This window comes from Dendrobates tinctorius, unplaced genomic scaffold (genome assembly GCF_039654945.1).
Source record: "Dendrobates tinctorius isolate UK_male_01 unplaced genomic scaffold, ASM3965494v1 ptg000063l, whole genome shotgun sequence".
Taxonomy (NCBI): domain Eukaryota; kingdom Metazoa; phylum Chordata; class Amphibia; order Anura; family Dendrobatidae; genus Dendrobates; species Dendrobates tinctorius.
In genome coordinates, this window is record NW_027361731.1 from 27,253,440 (window position 1) to 27,275,043 (window position 21,604).

At 50.2% G+C, this 21,604-nt stretch overlaps 2 protein-coding genes across 6 annotated transcripts in view; both read right to left on the bottom strand.

The window, feature by feature from the left end:
* The window catches only part of CACNG5 (calcium voltage-gated channel auxiliary subunit gamma 5), a 92,792-nt gene extending 78,301 nt beyond the window's left edge, over positions 1–14,491 (bottom strand). For both annotated transcript variants that reach the window (XM_073579747.1, XM_073579746.1), the window contains exon 1: positions 14,387–14,491. The gene's annotated coding sequence lies outside the window, so the exon portion shown is untranslated. The remainder of the gene's footprint in view (positions 1–14,386) is intronic.
* A 1,836-nt stretch (positions 14,492–16,327) lies between these two features.
* LOC141094037 (protein kinase C alpha type) overlaps positions 16,328–21,604 on the bottom strand; it is a 230,604-nt gene continuing 225,327 nt past the window's right edge. For all 4 annotated transcript variants that reach the window (XM_073579742.1, XM_073579743.1, XM_073579744.1 and 1 more), the window contains 3 exons: positions 19,603–19,710; positions 19,125–19,265; positions 16,328–17,993 (listed from right to left, as the gene is read on the bottom strand). In XM_073579742.1, coding sequence (XP_073435843.1) covers positions 17,829–17,993; positions 19,125–19,265; positions 19,603–19,710 — 414 coding nt within the window. In that variant the 3' untranslated portion in view covers positions 16,328–17,828. The remainder of the gene's footprint in view (positions 17,994–19,124; positions 19,266–19,602; positions 19,711–21,604) is intronic.

Here is a 21,604-nt window from a genome sequence, read left to right on the forward strand (position 1 = left end):
ACAGTTGGAAGAGAGGTCAAAGGTCACGGTGTCTAATGAGCCACTGAAGCCTCTCAGACAGATGTCTGTCCAGCCTCTGTGTGTGACCAATCCCACTGAAGGAGAACTCACCACCTCTGTATAGTACTAAATATGAGGGAACTCTACCATATATAAGGAGGCTGTGTATAGTACTGTATATGGGGGATCTCCTGACTGTATTATATTTAAGGAGGCTGTGTATAGTACTGTATATGGGGGAACTCCTGACTGTATTATATTTAAGGAGGCTGTGTATAGTACTGTATATGGGGGAACTCCTGAGGGTACTAAATATAAGGAGGCTCTTATAGTACTGAATATGGGGGAACTCTACCATATATAAGGAGGCTGTGATAGTACTGTATATGGGGGAACTCCTGACTGCACTACATATAAGGAGGCTGTCTATAGTACTGTATATGGGGGACTCCTGACTACTATATTTAAGGAGGCTGTGTATGAAACTGTATATGGGGGAACTCCTGACTGTACTATATATAAGGAGGCTGTCTATAGTTCTGTATATGGGGGAACTCCTGACTGTACTATCTATAAGGAGGCTCTGTATAGCACTGAATATGGGGGAACTCTGTACCATATATATGGAGGCTGTGTATAGTACTGTATATGGGGGAACGCCTGACTGTACTATATATGAGGAGGCTGTCTATAGTACTGTATATGGGGGAACTCCTGACTGTACTGTATATAAGGAGGCTGTGTATAGTACTGTATATGGGGGAACGCCTGACTGTACTATATATGAGGAGGCTGTCTATAGTTCTGTATATGGGGGAACTCCTGACTGTACTATCTATAAGGAGGCTCTGTATAGCACTGAATATGGGGGAACTCTGTACCCTATATATGGAGGCTGTGTATACTACTGTATATGGGGGAACTCCTGACTGTACTATATATAAGGAGGCTGTGTATAGTTCTGTATATGGGGGAACTACTGACTGTACTATCTATAAGGAGTCACTGAACCCTCTCAGACAGATGTCTGTCCAGCCTCTGTGTGTGACCAATCCCACCGAAGGAGGAGAAATCATCATCACCTCCTCTCTCTTGTGGCAGCCTGTTCCACTCATTGATCACTCTAACTGTCAAAAAGTTTTTTCTAATATCTAATCTGTGTCTCCTCCCATTCAGTTTCATCCCATTGCTTCTAGTCTTTCCTTGTGCAAATGAGAATAAAGATGATCCTTCTACAATGTGACAGCCCTTTAGATATTTGTAGACAGCTATTAAGTCTCCTCTCAGTCTTCTCTTTTGCAAACTAAACATTCCCAAATCCTGCAACCTTTCCTCATAAGACAGGGTTTGCAGACCGGTCACCATTCTGGTCTCTCTTTTCTGAACTTGCTCCAGTTTGTTGTCTCTTTTTAAAATGTGGCGCCCAAAACTGGACACAATATTCCAGATGAGGTCTGACCAAAGAGGAGTAGAGGAAAATAATGACTTCACGTGATCTAGACTGTATGCTTCTGGAATACATCCCAGAAATGTATTTGCATTTTTGCTGCTGCATCACACTGTTGACTTATGTTTAGTTTATGATCTATTAGTATACCCATCTTAATTTTTGTTTTTCTTGCCCAGATGTAGAATCTTGCGTTTCTCTCTGTTAAATACTATTCTATTAGTCGCTGCCCATTATTCAAGCTTATCTAGACCCTTCTGAATCCTTTCTCTGTCTTCTATAGTGTTAACTATCCCTCCTAGCTTTCCAACGTCTGCAAATTTGATCAGTTTATCTTCAGCTCCCTTATCTAGATCATATACAAAAATGTAGAGCAAAACTGGGAACAGGACAGAGCAGGAGTAATAGATTGTAGTCTCCTGTCCTACAGTCTCCTCCCCCAGTAATGGCTGATAACTGGGAGTAATAGATTGTAGTCTCCTGTCCTACAGTCTCCTCCCCCAGTAATGGCTGATAACGGGGAGTAATAGATTGTAGTCTCCCGTCCTACAGTCTCCTCCCCCTGTAATGGCTGATAACGGGGAGTAATAGATTGTAGTCTCCTGTCCTACAGTCTCCTCCCCCAGTAATGACTGATAACAGGGAGTAATAGATTGTAGTCTCCTGTCCTACAGTCTCCTCCCCCAGTAATGGCTGATAACAGGGAGTAATAGATTGTAGTCTCCTGTCCTACAGTCTTCTCCCCCAGTAATGGCTGATAACTGGGAGTAATAGATTGTAGTCTCCTGTCCTACAGTCTCCTCCCCAGTAATGACTGATAACGGGGAGTAATAGATTGTAGTCTCCTGTCCTACAGTCTCCTCCCCCAGTAATGGCTGATAACGGGGAGTAATAGATTGTAGTCTCCTGTCCTACAGTCTCCTCCCCCAGTAATGGCTGATAACTGGGAGTAATAGATTGTAGTCTCCTGTCCTACAGTCTCCTCCCCCAGTAATGGTTATAACAGGGAGTAATAGATTGTAGTCTTCTGTCCTACAGTCTCCTCCCCAGTAATGGCTGATAACGGGGAGTAATAGATTGTAGTCTCCTGTTCTACAGTCTCCTCCCCCAGTAATGGCTGATAACGGTGAGTAATAGATTATAGTCTCCTGTCCTACAGTCTCCTCCTCCAGTAATGGCCGATAACGGGGAGTAATAGATTGTAGTCTCCTGTCCTACAGTCTCCTCCCCCAGTAATGACTGATAACAGGGAGTAATAGATTGTAGTCTCCTGTTCTACAGTCTCCTCCCCCAGTAATGACTGATAACGGGGAGTAATAGATTGTAGTCTCCTGTCCTACAGTCTCCTCCCCAGTAATGGCTGATAACAGGGAGTAATAGATTGCAGTCTCCTGTCCCACAGTCTCCTCCCCCAGTAATGACTGATAACGGGGAGTAATAGATTGTAGTCTCCTGTCCTACAGTCTCCTCCCCCAGTAATGGCTGATAACGGGGAGTAATAGATTGTAGTCTCCTGTCCTACAGTCTCCTCCCCCAGTAATGACTGATAACGGGGAGTAATAGATTGTAGTCTCCTGTCCTACAGTCTCCTCCCCCAGTAATGGCTGATAACGGGGAGTAATAGATTGCAGTCTCCTGTCCCACAGTCTCCTCCCCCAGTAATGGCTGATAACGGGGAGTAATAGATTGTAGTCTCCTGTCCTACAGTCTCCTCCCCCAGTAATGGCTGATAACGGGGAGTAATAGATTGTAGTCTCCTGTCCTACAGTCTCCTCCCCCAGTAATGGCTGATAACGGGGAGTAATAGATTGTAGTCTCCTGTCCTACAGTCTCCTCCCCCAGTAATGGTTGATAACGGGGAGTAATAGATTGTAGTCTCCTGTCCTACAGTCTCCTCCCCCAGTAATGGCTGATAACGGGGAGTAATAGATTGTAGTCTCCTGTCCTACAGTCTCCTCCCCCAGTAATGGCTGATAACGGGGAGTAATAGATTGTAGTCTTCTGTCCTACAGTCTCCTCCCCAGTAATGGCTGATAACGGGGAGTAATAGATTGTAGGTCTTTTTTATTATTATAAAATCCTTCACGACGTTACAAATAAAACACAACAGAACAAACATAGAACAAAAACTCCAATCAGAAACAATATGACAAAATCAGACACAAACACAAAGAAATAAACAAGAAATGGAAACAATAAGGGAAATTCTCGACCTACAAAACGGGAAAAGAAAATTAAATTAAAGAAACAAGAAATTAAAAACTAAAAAAAAAAAAAAAAAAAAAAAAAGGAACAAAATTACAATAATTACACCAGCACCCCCTTAAAATAATAAATAAATAAAATCATGTAAAACCCCCGACCCAGCTCCATTCACACTATTATATACAACCCTGAACTACATTAACACCGTCCTATATACAATACTATATACACTATATACAATATAAACATATGACACCAGTCCGAATATTGTACAAGACACACCTAATACCCTCTGGTCCCACTGCCTTACCTCACAGCCTCCCCCTTACACCGCCACATTCACACTTACGACAAACCTAATTACAAACATAGTATAGAAAATTAACAATATTTATATATTTTTTCCTTTTTTTTCCTTTTATTTATTTATTTATTTATTTTTTTTTTTTTTTTTTTCCTTTTTTTGGGATTTTTTTTTTTTTTTTTTAACACTATATATAAAACACACATCTACTCTAACTATCCCACCACCCCTGATCCAGCTCTGGCCACAAAGTTCAGGATTTCTCCGAGCTAGGATCAGGCCCCAAAGTTTTTCCCCAGGCGGGGCCTGGACCAGGCCAGATCAGTCTCTTATCACCGCTGTTGAAAACCCCCCATCCCCCCAATCCCCCCACCCAACCTAACTAAGACCCTCTATTATACACAATATATACAATACACTATATACAATATATACATAAACCAACGTTACAGAACATAACCTACGTACTCACCACTTAAGGCTCAAGTTCGATGCTTGCAAACCTTCTATCCAGGAGACTGATATTCAAAACAAAACTCTAGAGTGAAAAGGCATCAGCCCACCACCAGGATATAGGAGTACTAACGGACTAAGGCACCCCGAAGGAGAAACCCCTCCAGAGATGGGCCGCCCTCCGGGCACCCAGTCTTTCATACTCCAGAGAACGGACCTTCACCAGGGCACCTAGGATGCTGCTATAAACTTCGTCTACACGGAGGATTTTACTCTGCGTCGAAACTAAAACTCGTGCGTTCCACGTGAAGTACCTGACCACTGCGCTGACTATAAATAAAGTGACTCTGTCCCTTCTCCCGAGGTCTCCAAACGCTCCATAGGCCCACTCGGCATAGGACAGAGTAGCCAGCCGCGGCCAACCAATGGAAGCTCCCACCCTGTTGTACACCTCTGTATTAAAGGGACAATGAAGCAGGAAGTGCTCCATGCTTTCCAGCATGTTAGCACAAGCCTCACGGGGGCAATTCCTGTCCTCGGAGCTCCTGTACTTCAGATTGTCCCTCACATACAACTTACCTTGGAAGCAGCGCCAAGTCAAGTCCCAGTACTTCTTGGGGATCCTATTAGAATTTAACAAACTCAACCCAACCTCTAGATCCCGACTTGGGCAGTCCTTGAGGACCAATGGACTCTGAAAATGCGAAAGCAAGACCCGCATGTCGAGGAGTTTCCTCGGGAGGGACCTCACTTCCCACATTCCCAGACCCCACCGGCGCATCATCTTCAGAACCGGGGTAACATAAGCCGGGAGATGCCCATGCGGTGTGCGAAGATCCTTCAATCTTCCCCCTGTCTCCCATTCCTGGAAGAAAGGCTGAAACCATCCCTTGCAGGAGAATACCCACGGAGGAGCCCTCTCTTTCCAGAGGTTTGCCACGTTGACCTTCAAAAAGGTGTTCACTAGGAACACCACGGGGTTCACCATATTCAACCCCCCTAGTCTCCTCGTGCGGTAAGTGACCTCCCTCTTGACTAGGTTCAGTCTATTCCCCCATAACATCTGAAAGAACAGACTGTAGACCCGAGTCCAGAGAGGCTCTGGCAAGACACAGACGCTGCCCAGGTAGATTAGTAAGGGGAGCAGGAAAGCTTTGCACAGGCCAACCCTTTCCCTCAGGGTCAAAGACCAACCCTTCCATTGGTCCACTTTTTGAGCGACACCTTTGATTCTGCCTTCCCAGTTTTTCGTGGGGTAATCACCCTGGCCAAATTCGATGCCTAGGACTTTGGCGTGTTCTTGGGGTTCGGGGAGGGTGTCCGGAAGATCAAACCCGGGATCCCCGCCTCCCAGCCAGAGACTCTCACACTTGTCCTGGTTGACCTTGGACCCGGAAGCCTCCGAGTAGCTCTCCACTTCTGACATCACCACCATCGCCTCCTCTCGCGAAGAAACAAAAACGGTGACATCGTCCGCGTAGGCCACTACCCTCAGGATAGCCTCTGGCGCCACCCCGCCCATCCCCACCCCCGCCAACGGTCCACACTCAATCCTTCTGAGGAAGGGATCGATCGCAAACGCGTACAGCAATGGGCTAAGAGGGCAGCCCTGACGGACACCAGATCCTACCCCGAAAGGTTGTCCAATCCACCCATTTACCAGAGGGAAAGTCTCAGCCCCAGCGTATAAGGTCTTAAGCCAGTCCACAAACCCCCCAGGCAGACCGTACCTCAAAAGAGTGGACCAGAGGTACTCGTGGTCAACCCGGTCAAAAGCCTTTGCCTGATCCAGGGTCAGCAGGAACCCCTTCCAAAGGCCCGCCCTGCCTTGCTCCACGGCCTCTCGGACACCCAGAACAGCACTGAAAGTGCTACGGCCAGGAACGCAACAGTTCTGAGCCTCTGAAAGGAGCCGCGGCGCAAACTTCACCAGCCTGTTGAAAAGTATCTTAGCCAAAACCTTCCTGTCCACATTGAGAAGTGCTATGGGACGCCAATTCTCAATGCGTGACGGATCCTTACCCTTTGACAAAATGATCAAAGCTGACCTCCTTAATGATCTCGGCAGGGTGCCCGAGGAGAGACACTCATTAAACACCTGAGTCAAGAGGGGGACCAAGGAGTCCCTAAAGGTCCTAAAGAACTCGGATGTTAAGCCATCCGGACCTGGTGATTTTTTGGGCCTGAGCCCATCGATCGCCAGTCTCACTTCCTCTTCTTTGATCTCTTCTGCCAAAACGTCCAGCGAGAGGTCAGCCCCTGGCTCCGGAACAGCTTCAGCTAGGAAAGCCGACATCCTGTCACGATCCAGTTCCCTCCTTCCCAAAAGGTGTGAGTAGTATGAACTGACGACCTCCAAGATCCCTGATCTGGACCTCTTCAGGGATCCCGTACTGTCCATCAGCCCCGTCACTATCTTACTATTCACTGACATCTTGCAGCTTCTGTAAGGGTCGGGCGAGTAGTACTTCCCGTAGTCCCTCTCAAAAACCAAAGATGCGTGCCTATCGTACTGACACCTCTTCAGCAAGGACTTCACACCGGAGATCTCCTCGCGGCTACCTCCAGTCGAGACAAGATGCTCGAGTCTCCTCCTCAGGCTCTGATACAGGCGATCCCTGTTCAGGCTTCTGAGGTTCGAGAGTTGCCGGAAGAATTTCGCCACCCGATGTTTGAACATCTCCCACCACTCTGACTTAGTGTTACTTAGGCCCAGCAGCGGTACCTGGCTCTGAAGAAAATCCTCAAAAGACTGTCTTACAGCTTCTTCCTCAAGGAGTGATGAATTCAGCTTCCAATAACCTCTTCCCATCCTAGGAGTCTCTGTAACGTTCAGAGAAAACATAATCAAACAGTGGTCGGAGAACTCCACCTCCACAACCGACAACGGCGAGGAGACGGCTTCCTCCTTCAAATAAAACCTATCTATCCTAGACCTGCACTGACTACCTCTAAAAAAGGTGAATCCCGTGCTGCCTGTGTTGTGCCGGATGTGGACATCCACTAGGCGTGCCTCACTTACTATCCTGTTTAGCGCGACGCAATCATAAGTCAGCCGGTCCCCAGAACCTCCTCTATCACAGGGTCTCGTGACGTTGTTGAAATCCCCTCCAAAGACCACCTGCCGACTTGAAAATAAGAAAGGTTTGATCTTCAAGAAGAGACATCTGCGGTCCCACTTGGATTGGGGACCGTAGATGTTAATGAGCCGAAGCTCCTGTCCCCCCATGGAGACATCTAGGATCAAGCATCTCCCCATTTCTAATTCAATTAATCGTCTGCATTCAACCGCTGCGGTCTTAAAAAGGACCGCCACCCCGCTATACGGCTCGGCCGCAAGAGACCAGTAGGAGGGCCCATGCCTCCACTCCCTCCTTGCTTTATGCATGGTTGATAGGTCAGTCAACCTGGTCTCCTGCAAAAACAAAATGTCGGCATCAAGTTGGCCGAGAAAATGAAAGGCCGTGAACCTTGCCGCTTCTGACTTTATGCTGGCAACATTAATGGTTGCCAGCGTCAACGGTGTGGGTGCCGCCATCATGATTGATTGGATTAGATAGCCTTTTTCTTCCCACCCGCAACAGCTTCACCCTCTTCCTCAGACAATGATGAGCTTTTAGTGCGCTTAAGACACACAGACTCATCCATTCTCTCCTTACATACACTCTGGCCCTTGTCTGGTGGTCCCGAGGTAGTCCCCCCCCCAGAGGGCCCTTTAATTGCTCCCTGAGAAGAAGACTCAGCGACCCCCTGAGCCCCAACATCCTTGTCCGCAACCTCCGGCTCCGGGCTCCCGTCCTCCCCCTCTGCAGGGGAGTCCTGGAGGGCCCCGAACCGGTTGGAGAGATCCACCAGAGGGGGGGCGGCTGGACCTTCCAATGGCACCTGGATCAGGGCTAGAGAATCAGAGGGGTCGCACTCCAGAGCGGAGGCTCGAGACCCGGACCCACTCCTACCCTTGGTTGTTTTCCGGTTACCCTTTTTCCTTTGTTGTGACCATTCCCCCTCTCCCTCATCCAGACTGTCACCGGATGAGGGTTCCTGGGAGGACATGGCGTCCGCCTGCTCCTCCCTTTCAAGTCTCCTGACTTCCTCACTCAATTCACTGTCTTTAGGATCCTCAGCTGCAAGTGAAGTACCTGGGTCAGGGTTTAGGGTCATTACTCCCTGCCCCCTGTTCCCATGGCGTTGCTCCTGCCGCCTGATGTTGGATGGCGGCAGCTTGCTCCTCACCGGTTCCCTGCCTCCTCCGCCCCTACTGGTCCCTTCACCGGCAAGATTAGTCCCGGCTTTCGCCTGTCCCGCACTCGCCGCTTTCAGGACCGCATTGGCAAAGGAACGCGGACAGCGACTGAATGGATGACCGAGGTCACCACACAAGTTACACCTAATCCTGCCACAGGTAGCAGCGAGATGGCCAAGGTCCCCACACAGTGCGCACTTCTGGGTGGTACACTGCGCACTGAAGTGTGTGGGGCTGCCGCACCTGTGACAGACCTTAGGCTGCCCCTGGTAGAAAATCAGGATCCTGTCCCTCCCCAAAAATGTAGAGGAAGGTATATGGGTAACAGTGTTTCCTGAAACCTTCAATTTCACCATGAAGGTCCAGGCCCCTGACCAGATACCATGGTCGTCGCGGGTCTTCTCAGGAATGCCGACGATGTCGCCATATCGACCAATCCAGGTGGAGATGTCCATGCAGGAAAGTGACTCGTTACTGGTCAAAACGGTCACCTTCCTGACCGAGTTCTGGCGGGATATTGCGACAGGGACAAAACCTTGCCATTCGGGGCGACCACGAGCCAGCTCATGGCGAGACCAAAAAAGCTCAAGGCCCTCCGGTCTCACGAAGCTGACATCGAAGTAGGAGGTCCCATAGGGATGGATCAAGGCAAAGATGTCGTATGCCGCGAAGCCCATCCCCAGCAGGAGCTCAGCAACCTTTGACCGATCAGGACAGGCATCCTTGCTTACCCACTGGAGACGGGCCACGTTCCTACGGTTACTCCTCTGCCCCGGTGTCGGCAGAGACCAGACAGTCTCTGCCCCTCTATCTCGGAAGGCGGAAAGACCATGTCTCTCTATCCAGAAAGACAGATCAACCTCCCTCCCCTCTACATTGATGGAACTCTCCCCTTTCTTCAGGGCGTCCAGGAAGCGCTGCTGCAAGTCACCATCCTCGGGGCCACCAGACAAGGGCGCACTACTACCCCCAGCAGTGACAGCTCCCGAATAGCTAGGGGCTGAAGCCCTCGCCACCACTGGGGGGGCAGTGGGACCACTACCTACTTCCCCTCCACCAACACCAGTGCTGCTCTCCTCATTCACTCCACCAATACTCCCATCATTTGCGGCACCACAACTCCCATTATTCACTCCACTACTACTCCCATCATTCACCCCATTACCACTGTTCTCTGCACCTTCCACAGTCACCTCCATTCCCTCCTCCCTTGTGTCTGCAATCTCTGCACTCACACCTGCTGGGTCGGGGGAGCGGTGCAGCACCACACCCGTTTTAATTAGCTCAGTGCTGACATTGTGCAGTTCTTTTGGAGCACTGTGCCCCTTATTGTTCTGGGCTGCCTGCCCTGTAGCCACAGACTTCGGGGTGCTAGTATCACATTTTGGGGCATGCTGTCCCCCCGTCACAGCAGAGCGCACAGTGTTCCTTGCTGATGATGTTCCCTGCTTTTGCTGTGTATTTTTTTTTTTTTCCCGTGGCTCTGTCTCAGCTGCGCGCCTCCTTTCCTCTGTTGAGGCGCACTGCGCCCCTCTCACAACAGTGCGCCCCCCTTTCGCCGCACCATGCTCCTCGGCCCTGCCCCCCACAGCCCCGGCGTCGGACGGCTCAGCTGCAGTGAGCAGGGATGGAGTCTGCCCACACCGTCCCCCTTTCGCAACGGCGTGGACATCCCCCCCGCTCTCCTCGGCCCCGGTGATAACTGGCTTAGCCGCAGCAGGCAGGGAGGGAAACTCCACGGGGTCCCCTATGTCCGGCGCCGTGAGTACCTCCACAGCCTCACCCCCTGCACTGTTCCCCGCACAGACGGCAGCATTGCCGGACGTCCTCCTCCTCTCCCCACCTTGCCTATGCCCCGGACCCACTGCAGAGCCCGTGCTTTTAGGTTTGGTGGGGTTTACACAGGAGGTGGTAGGTGTAACATCAGACATTGGTACATATTTGTAACTCACCACCTCCTGTGTCATCTTTTTTTTCTTCCTCCTCTTTTTGGTCTCCTCCGCTGGCTCGTCCTCCCCGAAGGAGAATGTGGTCAGGTCCACAGGAGACTCCAGCTCTCTGATCTCCCTCAACAGACCGCACTCCTCCTCTTCCTCCGCTGACACTCCAGCATGGGTTGTCGGAGTCCTCTGCCGTGCCGGGAGGCCGCTTCCTTGCTGGCTCTGCGACTCTTTCTCCCGGCTTGTTCCAGCACGAGAGACTCCAGCCACGACTTCATCGTCCTCCTCCTCCTCGCTTAGGACGCCGGCTGGCAGTTCTCCCGAGGTATTTAATCCCTTCATTTCAGAGAACCGCCGCTGGTTCTTAAACCTCTCCAGGAAGGGACCTGCGCTTTTCTCAATCCCCTCCCGGAGGAGCACTAACCGGACCACCTCATCTCTGAGGGCTTTAAACCTCTGGGAGGTCGCGGGTCTTTCCTTGTTAGAGGCACGGGTGTTCAGGATCCGTGCCTCCCGCAGCTGCTCCTTCAGCCCGGTCAGTGCTTTGCCGGCGTCCTCGTACTCTCGCAACATGGCGACCACTCGGGAGGAGAAGGAGCTCGTGGACTCGCTGGAGGTCATCTCGCCCCATGATGTTGCTGGGCTCTTCTTCCTGGGGCCTGGGGTGCCTCTGTCTCCCTCTCTGGGCGGACGATGAGCCGTCTCGGGGTTGGAGTAGGTGGGTACGGTCTTTCTCATCCGACCAGATCTCCTCACGCCCTCCTGGGCCGGTTGCTGCTGCTCTCTGTCCCCCGCCGGCACAGACCGGGGAACAGAAGCCTGGGAAGCCATGCCTGGCTCCCAGGAAGCCTGCCTCTCCCTGGGGAGAAGAGAGGCAGACTCTGGGCCTCCTCCTGGAAGTCCTGGAGCTCACAAGACAGGTGCTGCTCTCAGCAGGGTGTGACTGATTGTGGGCACCTGTCCTACAGTCTCCTCCCCAGTAATGGCTGATAACGGGGAGTAATAGATTGTAGTCTCCTGTCCTACAGTCTCCTCCCCAGTAATGACTGATAACGGGGAGTAATAGATTGTAGTCTCCTGTCCTACAGTCTCCTCCCCCAGTAATGGCTGATAACGGGGAGTAATAGATTGTAGTCTCCTGTCCTACAGTCTCCTCCCCCAGTAATGGCTGATAACTGGGAGTAATAGATTGTAGTCTCCTGTCCTACAGTCTCCTCCCCCAGTAATGGCTGATAACTGGGAGTAATAGATTGTAGTCTTCTGTCCTACAGTCTCCTCCCCAGTAATGGCTGATAACGGGGAGTAATAGATTGTAGTCTCCTGTTCTACTGTCTCCTCCCCCAGTAATGGCTGATAACAGGGAGTAATAGATTGTAGTCTCCTGTTCTACTGTCTCCTCCCCCAGTAATGACTGATAACTGGGAGTAATAGATTGTAGTCTCCTGTCCTACAGTCTCCTCCGCAGTAATGGCTGATAACGGGGAGTAGTAGATTGTAGTCTCCTGTCCTACAGTCTCCTCCCCAGTAATGACTGATAACGGGGAGTAATAGATTGTAGTCTCCTGTCCTACAGTCTCCTCCCCCAGTAATGGCTGATAACGGGGAGTAATAGATTGTAGTCTCCTGTCCTACAGTCTCCTCCCCCAGTAATGGCTGATAACTGGGAGTAATAGATTGTAGTCTCCTGTCCTACAGTCTCCTCCCCCAGTAATGGCTGATAACTGGGAGTAATAGATTGTAGTCTTCTGTCCTACAGTCTCCTCCCCCAGTAATGGCTGATAACGGGGAGTAATAGATTGTAGTCTCCTGTTCTACTGTCTCCTCCCCCAGTAATGGCTGATAACAGGGAGTAATAGATTGTAGTCTCCTGTTCTACTGTCTCCTCCCCCAGTAATGGCTGATAACAGGGAGTAATAGATTGTAGTCTCCTGTCCTACAGTCTCCTCCCCCAGTAATGACTGATAACGGGGAGTAATAGATTGTAGTCTCCTGTCCTACAGTCTCCTCCCCCAGTAATGACTGATAACGGGGAGTAATAGATTGTAGTCTCCTGTCCTACAGTCTCCTCCCCCAGTAATGGCCGATAACTGGGAGTAATAGATTGTAGTCTCCTGTCCTACAGTCTCCTCCCCCAGTAATGGTTGATAACAGGGAGTAATAGATTGTAGTCTCCTGTCCTACAGTCTCCTCCCCAGTAATGGCTGATAACGGGGAGTAATAGATTGTAGTCTCCTGTTCTACTGTCTCCTCCCCCAGTAATGGCTGATAACAGGGAGTAATAGATTGTAGTCTCCTGTCCTACAGTCTCCTCCCCCAGTAATGACTGATAACGGGGAGTAATAGATTGTAGTCTCCTGTCCTACAGTCTCCTCCTCCTGTAATGGCTGATAACGTGGAGTATTAGATTGTAGTCTCCTGTCCTACAGTCTCCTCCTCCAGTAATGGTTGATAACGGGGAGTAATAGATTGTAGTCTCCTGTCCTACAGTCTCCTCCCCAGTAATGGCTGATAACGGGGAGTAATAGATTGTAGTCTCCTGTTCTACTGTCTCCTCCCCCAGTAATGGCTGATAACGGGGAGTAATAGATTGTAGTCTCCTGTTCTACTGTCTCCTCCCCCAGTAATGGCTGATAACAGGGAGTAATAGATTGTAGTCTCCTGTCCTACAGTCTCCTCCCCCAGTAATGACTGATAACGGGGAGTAATAGATTGTAGTCTCCTGTCCTACAGTCTCCTCCTCCTGTAATGGCTGATAACGTGGAGTATTAGATTGTAGTCTCCTGTCCTACAGTCTCCTCCTCCAGTAATGGTTGATAACGGGGAGTAATAGATTGTAGTCTCCTGTCCTACAGTCTCCTCCCCAGTAATGGCTGATAACGGGGAGTATTAGATTGTAGTCTCCTGTCCTACAGTCTCCTCCCCCAGTAATGGTTGATAACGGGGAGTAATAGATTGTAGTCTCCTGTCCTACAGTCTCCTCCCCCAGTAATGGCTGATAACGGGGAGTAATAGATTGTAGTCTCCTGTCCTACAGTCTCCTCCCCAGTAATGGCTGATAACGGGGAGTAATAGATTGTAGTCTCCTGTCCTACAGTCTCCTCCCCCAGTAATGGTTGATAACGGGGAGTAATAGATTGTCGTCTCCTGTCCTACAGTCTCCTCCCCCAGTAATGACTGATAACGGGGAGTAATAGATTGTAGTCTCCTGTCCTACAGTCTCCTCCCCGGTAATGGTTGATAACGGGGAGTAATAGATTGTAGTCTCCTGTCCTACAGTCTCCTCCCCCAGTAATGGCTGATAACGGGGAGTAATAGATTGTAGTCTCCTGTTCTACTGTCTCCTCCCCCAGTAATGGCTGATAACAGGGAGTAATAGATTGTAGTCTCCTGTCCTACAGTCTCCTCCCCCAGTAATGGCTGATAACGGGGAGTAATAGATTGTAGTCTCCTGTCCTACAGTCTCCTCCTCCAGTAATGGCTGATAACGGGGAGTATTAGATTGTAGTCTCCTGTCCTACAGTCTCCTCCTCCAGTAATGGTTGATAACGGGGAGTAATAGATTGTAGTCTCCTGTCCTACAGTCTCCTCCCCCAGTAATGGCTGATAACGGGGAGTAATAGATTGTAGTCTCCTGGCCCACAGTCTCCTCCCCAGTGGAGTATCACTACTACACCCATCATCTCCTCGTCCTTCGCTGGTTGTCTGTGACACATATTAGTCTTCGCACCTGGAAATCATCACTCCCATCCTCCCTTCTTTCCCTTGCTCCCCCTTATTAGATGCGGCCCCCTTACCTGTCGATATGCGACGAGGGTGATAAACTTCCTTGGTTTTCTTGTCAGTATCCGCTGGGATCAGTGTATGGGGGGTGGCCGATGGGGTCCAGGTGGTTGGGAGGAGGGGGCGGCCGGTGGGGTCCAGGGGGTTGGGAGGAGGGGGGCGGCCGGTGGGGTCCAGGTGGCTGGGAGAAGGGGGTGGCCAATGGGGTCTGGGGCCGAATCCTCGGCCTCCGGGGTAAGACAGATGCTTTCTGCTGACAGAGCGGAGGGACTGGGGGGTTATACTGCTGCAGCTCAACCCTCTGCCACCAGGCCCCTCCTCTAATAGCAGCGAGGGGAGTCAGACAATGGGACGCTGCATACTGGGGAGGGGGCTCCGTATACTGGTGATACTGGGGAGGGGGCTCTGTATACTGGCGATACTGAGGAGGGGGCTGTGTATACTGGTGACACTGAGGAGGGGGCTCTGTATACTGGTGATATTGAGGAGGGGGCTCCGTTTACTGGCGATACTGAGGAGGGGGCTCTGTATACTGGTGATACTGGGGAGGGGGCTCCGTATACTGGCGATACTGAGGAGGGGGCTCTGTATACTGGTGACACAGGAGGGGGCTCTGTATACTGGTGATATTGAGGAGGGGGCTCCGTTTACTGGCGATACTGAGGAGGGGGCTCCGTAGACTGATGATACTGGGGAGGGGGCTCCGCATACTGGCGATACTGAGGAGGGGGCTCCGTATACTGGCGATATTGAGGAGTGGGCTCCGCATATTGGTGATACTGTGGAGGGGGGCACCGTACACTGGTGACACTGTGGAGGGGGGCTCCACATATTGGTGATACTGTGGAGTGGGGCTCCGCATACTGGCGATACTGTGGAGGGGGCTCCGCATACTGGCGATACTGTGGAGGGGGGCATCGCATACTGGTGACACTGTGGGGGTGGGCACCGTATACTGGTGATACTGTGGAGGGGGGCACCGTACACTGGTGATACTGGGGTGGGGGGCTCCGCATACTGGCGATACTGTGGAGGGGGGCTCCGCATACTGGCGATACTGTGGAGGGGGGCTCCGCATACTGGCGATACTGTGGAGGGGGGCATCGCATACTGGCGATACTGTGGGGGTGGGCACCGTATACTGGTGATACTGTGGAGGTGGGCACCGTATACTGGTGATACTGTGGAGGGGGGCACCGTATACTGGTGACACTGTGGAGGTGGGCACCGTATACTGGTGATACTGGGGAGGGGGGCTCCCTATAATTGGGGCTCTGATCAGCACTGGACAGCTCCTGCAATTCTCTCTTCCTCCGGCAGAGGGCGCACACTCAGATTAACATTCCATGCAGTTATGGCAGTGTAATAACAGCATTTTCATTGTTCATCCTGATCCTTCTGGTTCATTAACAGACTGTTAGTACCAGAGTTGAAGCAGAGACTGCAGAGTGAGAACTGGCTCCAGCCACGGAGGGGTTAACTGTTCATTTTAACCTCCCAGCTCTGGAGGTGACTGGAGGATAAGACATGATGTAACAGCACAATAGTGACTGCAGCTCTGGAGGTGACTGGAGGATAAGACATGATGTAACAGCAGAATAGTGAGTGCAGCTCTGGGGGCGACTGGAGGATAAGACACAATGAAACAGCAGAATAGTGAGTGCAGCTCTGGGGGCGACTGGAGGATAAGACACGATGTAACAGCAGAATAGTGAGTGCAGCTCTGGAGGTGACTGAAGGATAAGAAAAAATGTAACAGCAGAATAGTGACTGCAGCTCTGGAAGTGACTGGAGGATAAGACATGATGTAACAGCATAATAGTGAGTGCAGCTTTGGAGGTGACTGGAGGAATAGAAGTTATTAAACACTTCATAGAGCTGTAGATAGGGAGCCATCCCGTGACCGCCATCATCCCGTGTCAGCGCCATCATCCCCCCGGACATCAGACAACTGATACAACAAGAGGAATTTATTGAAAAGACATTGCTTGGGTTACATGTATTGGAAGCTAATGTGGGGGAGCGACAGACAATTACATCCCCCGGAATCCATCCTCCTCGCTGTCCCCGCACCGCGGGTCGTGCTGCACCCGTGACCGGAGGGGAACAGTCAGAAATTCACAGTAAACACATCAGATCCGGACAAGCAGCGGCGTCCCCCACACCGCCATGACAGGCGACCACCAAGGGGCAACTACTGCCGCCAACGTAAACTGCGCATCCAATCCTGGAAACCATCAGCAAGCTGCTGCTGACGGATCTGATATTATTAGCGGCTGCCGAAGTGATTGGTGTTTGGACACTTTTACCCCCACAATGTATAATACTCTGCCCCCATGTACATTACCCCCCTCGTTCGGCAGCAGCTTGCTGACAGTTTCCGGGCCGGATGGCGCTCTGAATACAGGGGAGCGAGACACAGTTATTACATCACCCGATACATTATTATGTGGTATGGATTATACAGTTAGTAGTTTAGACAATGATAGGAGTAGTAGTCGTCCTGTACTATGTCTTCATATGGCAGATCTAACACTGACCGGGGCAGGCCCTGCTGAGGGTTGTAGTTCTCCTGCCAGAAATCATAAAAATGGAGCAGAATTCTCTCACAACCGAAGTGTAAATGTTCCCAGGAGGGGCATGCTGGGAGTTATAGTTCCCCAGGTGACAGGTTCTGCTGTCGCTGATTTATGGCTTCAATGACATCATAATATTTGACTGCAAAGAGGGCGGAGCTGAAAACTGCGCGGTAAAGACTGAAAAATCTCATTTTTGGCACAAATTTCATTGTGTGAATTGTCAAAAAATAAAAAATATTTGTATTGCAAATTAAAAAAAAATAAATCCTGGAGCAGAAAGTCGTAGCAGGATCGAGACCCCGGGATATCGGCCATGTGTCCGCATGCACCGACGCCATGCCCCAAACTGCCCGAAATCCCGGGATAAAAAAGGTAAAAAAACGGAACATCGTATAGAAATATAGAAGATCTGAACATTCCGAGACAATCGTCGCCGCGGCAACCGGAACTCGAAAAGCCGGAGACACAGAAAACACAAAGAAAAACGAAAAAACTCACGAGAAGGAAACGGCGATTATAGAAAAGAGCGAGGACGGGGAAAACATGCGGAAATGACAGCGCCCCCCGCAGAGGGCGGAGGGAATTACCCCAAATTAGAAAACAAATCTCAGTATAACGTCAGAGATTAGCGACGTGTACCGTCATATAGAAGCCACGCCCACCGCGGCTCCGGGGGGCCGTACCGTCTGCCGCCCACCTCCTAATCTAGTGGCGCCCCCCCCAGTGGAGGCTGCGGACGCTGATTAGTCTCCAGGTTACAACATTCGGTTTTTCATGATATTTTAACCCTGGAATTTTCAGGATTTTTCATGATTTTTCTCATTTTTTTCATGGCGACCTTAAAATTTCAGGGTTACGGTGTTTCCTCGGCGGCGGCTCATGGCGCGCCCTGCAGGCTGGGGTGCAAAAACTGCTGATTGATGAAGGAGAAGCCCTCGAAGTCGGCCTGGTCGATGTTGGAGATGACCAGCTGGTCCGGGGGCGTCAGCACCGGCTGCCCGCGGGTGAAGAACTTGTCGAAGTTTTCAGCGCCTTTCCCGCACTGTGGGGGAGACAGAGGAGTGAAGTCACATGACACAAAGTAACAAGGACAGTGATACAATGTATCCGCGCTGCACAATGCTATATTGGAGGCTGATGTGTATATAGATCCCCTCCACCGCAGCCCGGACCATGTATTGCTCACAGCAGCGGTGGCGGATCACCAGGGACTGAGGGATTGTGATCACACCTCAGCTTTATATAGAGGCATGAAGAGCGCAGCGTCACCCGCCTGACAGTCCTCGCTGCAGCTCCGGGGGTGAGCGGAGGAATACAGCCAGACAGAATCAGTCTCTGCTCTACAGCAGGTCCAGTATTCCAGTCACCCCCAGAGCTGCTCCTCACACCTATGCTCCAGTCACCTCCAGAGCTGCTCCTCTCACCTATGCTCCAGTCACCTCCCAGAGCTGCACTTCACATCTATGCTCCAGTCACCCCCTGAGCTACACCTCACACCTGTGCTCCAGTCACCCCCCAGAGCTGCACCTCACATCTATGCTCCAGTCACCCCCAGAGCTGCTTCTTACACCTATGCTCCAGTCACCGCTAGAGCTGCTCCTCTCACCTATGCTCCAGTCACCTCCCAGAGCTGCACTTCACATCTATGCTCCAGTCACCCCCAGAGCTGCTTCTTACACCTATGCTCCAGTCACCGCTAGAGCTGCTTCACATCTATGCTCCAGTCACCCCCAGAGCTACACCTCACACCTATGCTCCAGTCTCGCCCCAGATCTGCGCCTCACATCTATGATCCAGTCACCTCCCAGAGCTGAACCTCACATCTATGCTCCAGTCACCCCCAGAGCTGCTTCTCACACCTATGCTCCAATCACCGCTAGAGCTGCACCTCACATCTATGCTCGTCACCCCCAGAGTTGCACCTTACATCTATGCTCCAGTCACCTGCTAGAGCTGCACCTCACATCTATGCTCCTGTCACCCCCAGAGCTGCCCCTCACACCTATGCTCCAGTCACTCCCAGAGCTGCTCCTCATATGTATTCTCCAGTCACAGAGCTCAGGTAGTAACTGGAGAATACATGTGAGGTGCAGCTCTGGGGGTGTGACAGGAGTATAGCCCATATCCCGGTCGGCTAGGGCCCCGTCACCACTGTGGCGCCCTGGTCACTCACCACTTTGGGTTTGAATGGCGGCTGGATCTCGCGGTGCTCCAGCTTCTCCCAGTCGATCCTCCGGAAGAAGGCGTGCTCTCGGATGTCGCGCTCGCCCTCAGGCCCGCAGCCCAGACGCTTCACCGGGTGCTTGGTCATCAGCTGTGGAGACATCAGAGGGTGAATCAGGCGCTCGCCCCTCCACCGGGGGTCATGGAGCAGGAGGCGCAGGATGAGCGGCGCGGAGTCAAATGGCCGGACATAATACGTGATATCGGGTCCGCACACGTCTCAGGGTCACCACAGCATTGCCCACACTGAGCAGTGACAGTTAAGGGTTAACCCAATGGCTGAGCATTGATTGGTTTCCATGGAAACACTGCACCCCTCCAGTGGAGACAGTAACTTACACCGCAGTGAGCACAAACCCTGGATCACATCCTCAGTGACACACTGCAGCGACTCCTCAACTGTGCGCAGGCACCCCCCGGGCACATACCCCTTTACAGATGGACACGGCCTCCTTGGACATGGACTTCGGATATGAGACGTTGTGTTCCATGATCGACTGGAAGAGCTCGTCCTCATCCTCACCATCAAAGGGCGGCTGCGAGAGAGGAGACACCATGTATACATACCTCTACTACAGGGGAGGACACTGTGTATATATATACACCTCTATACTGCAGTGGAAGGCACTGTGTATATATATATATATATACCTCTATACTGCAGGGGAGGACACTGTGTGTGTGTATATATATATATATACCTCTATACTGCAGGGGAAGACATTGTGTATATAAATATATATACCTCTATACTGCAGGGGAGGACACTGTGTATATATATACCTCTATACTGCAGGGGAGGACACTGTGTATATATATACCTCTATACTGCAGGGGAGGACACTGTGTATATATATATATATATATATATATATATATATATATATATATACACACCTCTATACTGCAGGGGAGGACACTGTATATATATATATATATATATATATATATATATATATATATATATATATACCTCTATACTGCAGGGGAGGACACTGTGTGTATATATATATATATATATATATACCTCTATGCTGCAGGGGAGGACACTGTGTGTATATATATATATATATATATATATATATATATATATATACACATATACCTCTATACTGCAGGGGAAGACATTGTGTATTTAAATATATATACCTCTATACTGCAGGGGAGGACACTGTGTATATATATACACCTCTATACTGCAGGGGAGGACACTGTATATATATACCTCTATACTGCAGGGGAGGACATTGTGTATATACAGGGGTTGGAGAAAATAATGGAAACACCTAACGTTTTGGCATCCTAATCTTCGAACACGTTATAAACATGCAAACCGTAACATGTGGTAATGTTTTGTGGTTGATTATTTGTGTTATGTGATGTGTATGTAAATTAACTGTTAGTTTTGCAGAATTGTAAGAACATTGATTAGAACCTGATACCAATGGCAGACCTCTCGGATTTTCAAAGAGGCCAAATTGCTGGTGCTCGTATGGCAGGCGCTAGTGTAACAGAAAGTGCCCGAGTGCTTGGCGTGTCAAGAGGTACAGTCTCCAAAGTAATGACTGCGGTTGATAGTGAAGGAAAAACGTCCGCAGCAAAGCACAGGTCCGGCCGAAAGTCGAAGTTGACTGAGAGAGACCGTCGGACTCTAAAGTGAACTGTGAGAGAGGATCGCAAGACCACGGCTCCGAAAATCACTGCTGAGCTCAATGAACACCTACAGAACCCAGTTTCCACGAAAACTGTTCGTCGGGAGCTGCACAAATCTGGATTCCACGGAAGAGCTGCAATTAGAAAACCGCTGCTCTCAATGACAAATGTTTCCAAGCGTTTAGAGTGGTGTAGAAACCTCCAGAATTCGTCCCTCGAGCAGTGGAAACAGGCCCGGATTTAGGGGGGGGGCCCAAGGGGCCCTGGGCCACCCACCAAGCGGGGGCCTCCCACCAATATAGGGAAAGATATCTCAAAACATGTAAAATACACGTCTCGCTTTGCTGTAAACGTTTCTAATGATAAGGTGCAATGATACACTGCGCTGCTGTAGGTATAATTCAAGGAAATTTATTGGTGCCTACGCGTTTCCTGAGCTGTCCCAGCTCACTTCATCAGGGCATGATACAAGCATGCAATGCAAGAGTTTATATCCAATCCAAAGTGGGAAAAAAAGGGCAGAACAAGTAGCTGCCACATCAGCAAGGCAATGGTATAAAACACATTAAAATAATTGTATTTTAATAGAATATATTAAAACAGCATATAATAAGAATACATACTCAAGAACAATAAAAAAGAAAATGTATATATTTCTTTTGAAATAGACACGGGGGATCACGGGGTCCAATAAAAAAGTAGTTAAAACCATCCTCAAGGAGTCTAGATGTACCCTGAATAACGGATTAAAAAAAAAAAAATTGATTAAGGGCACTT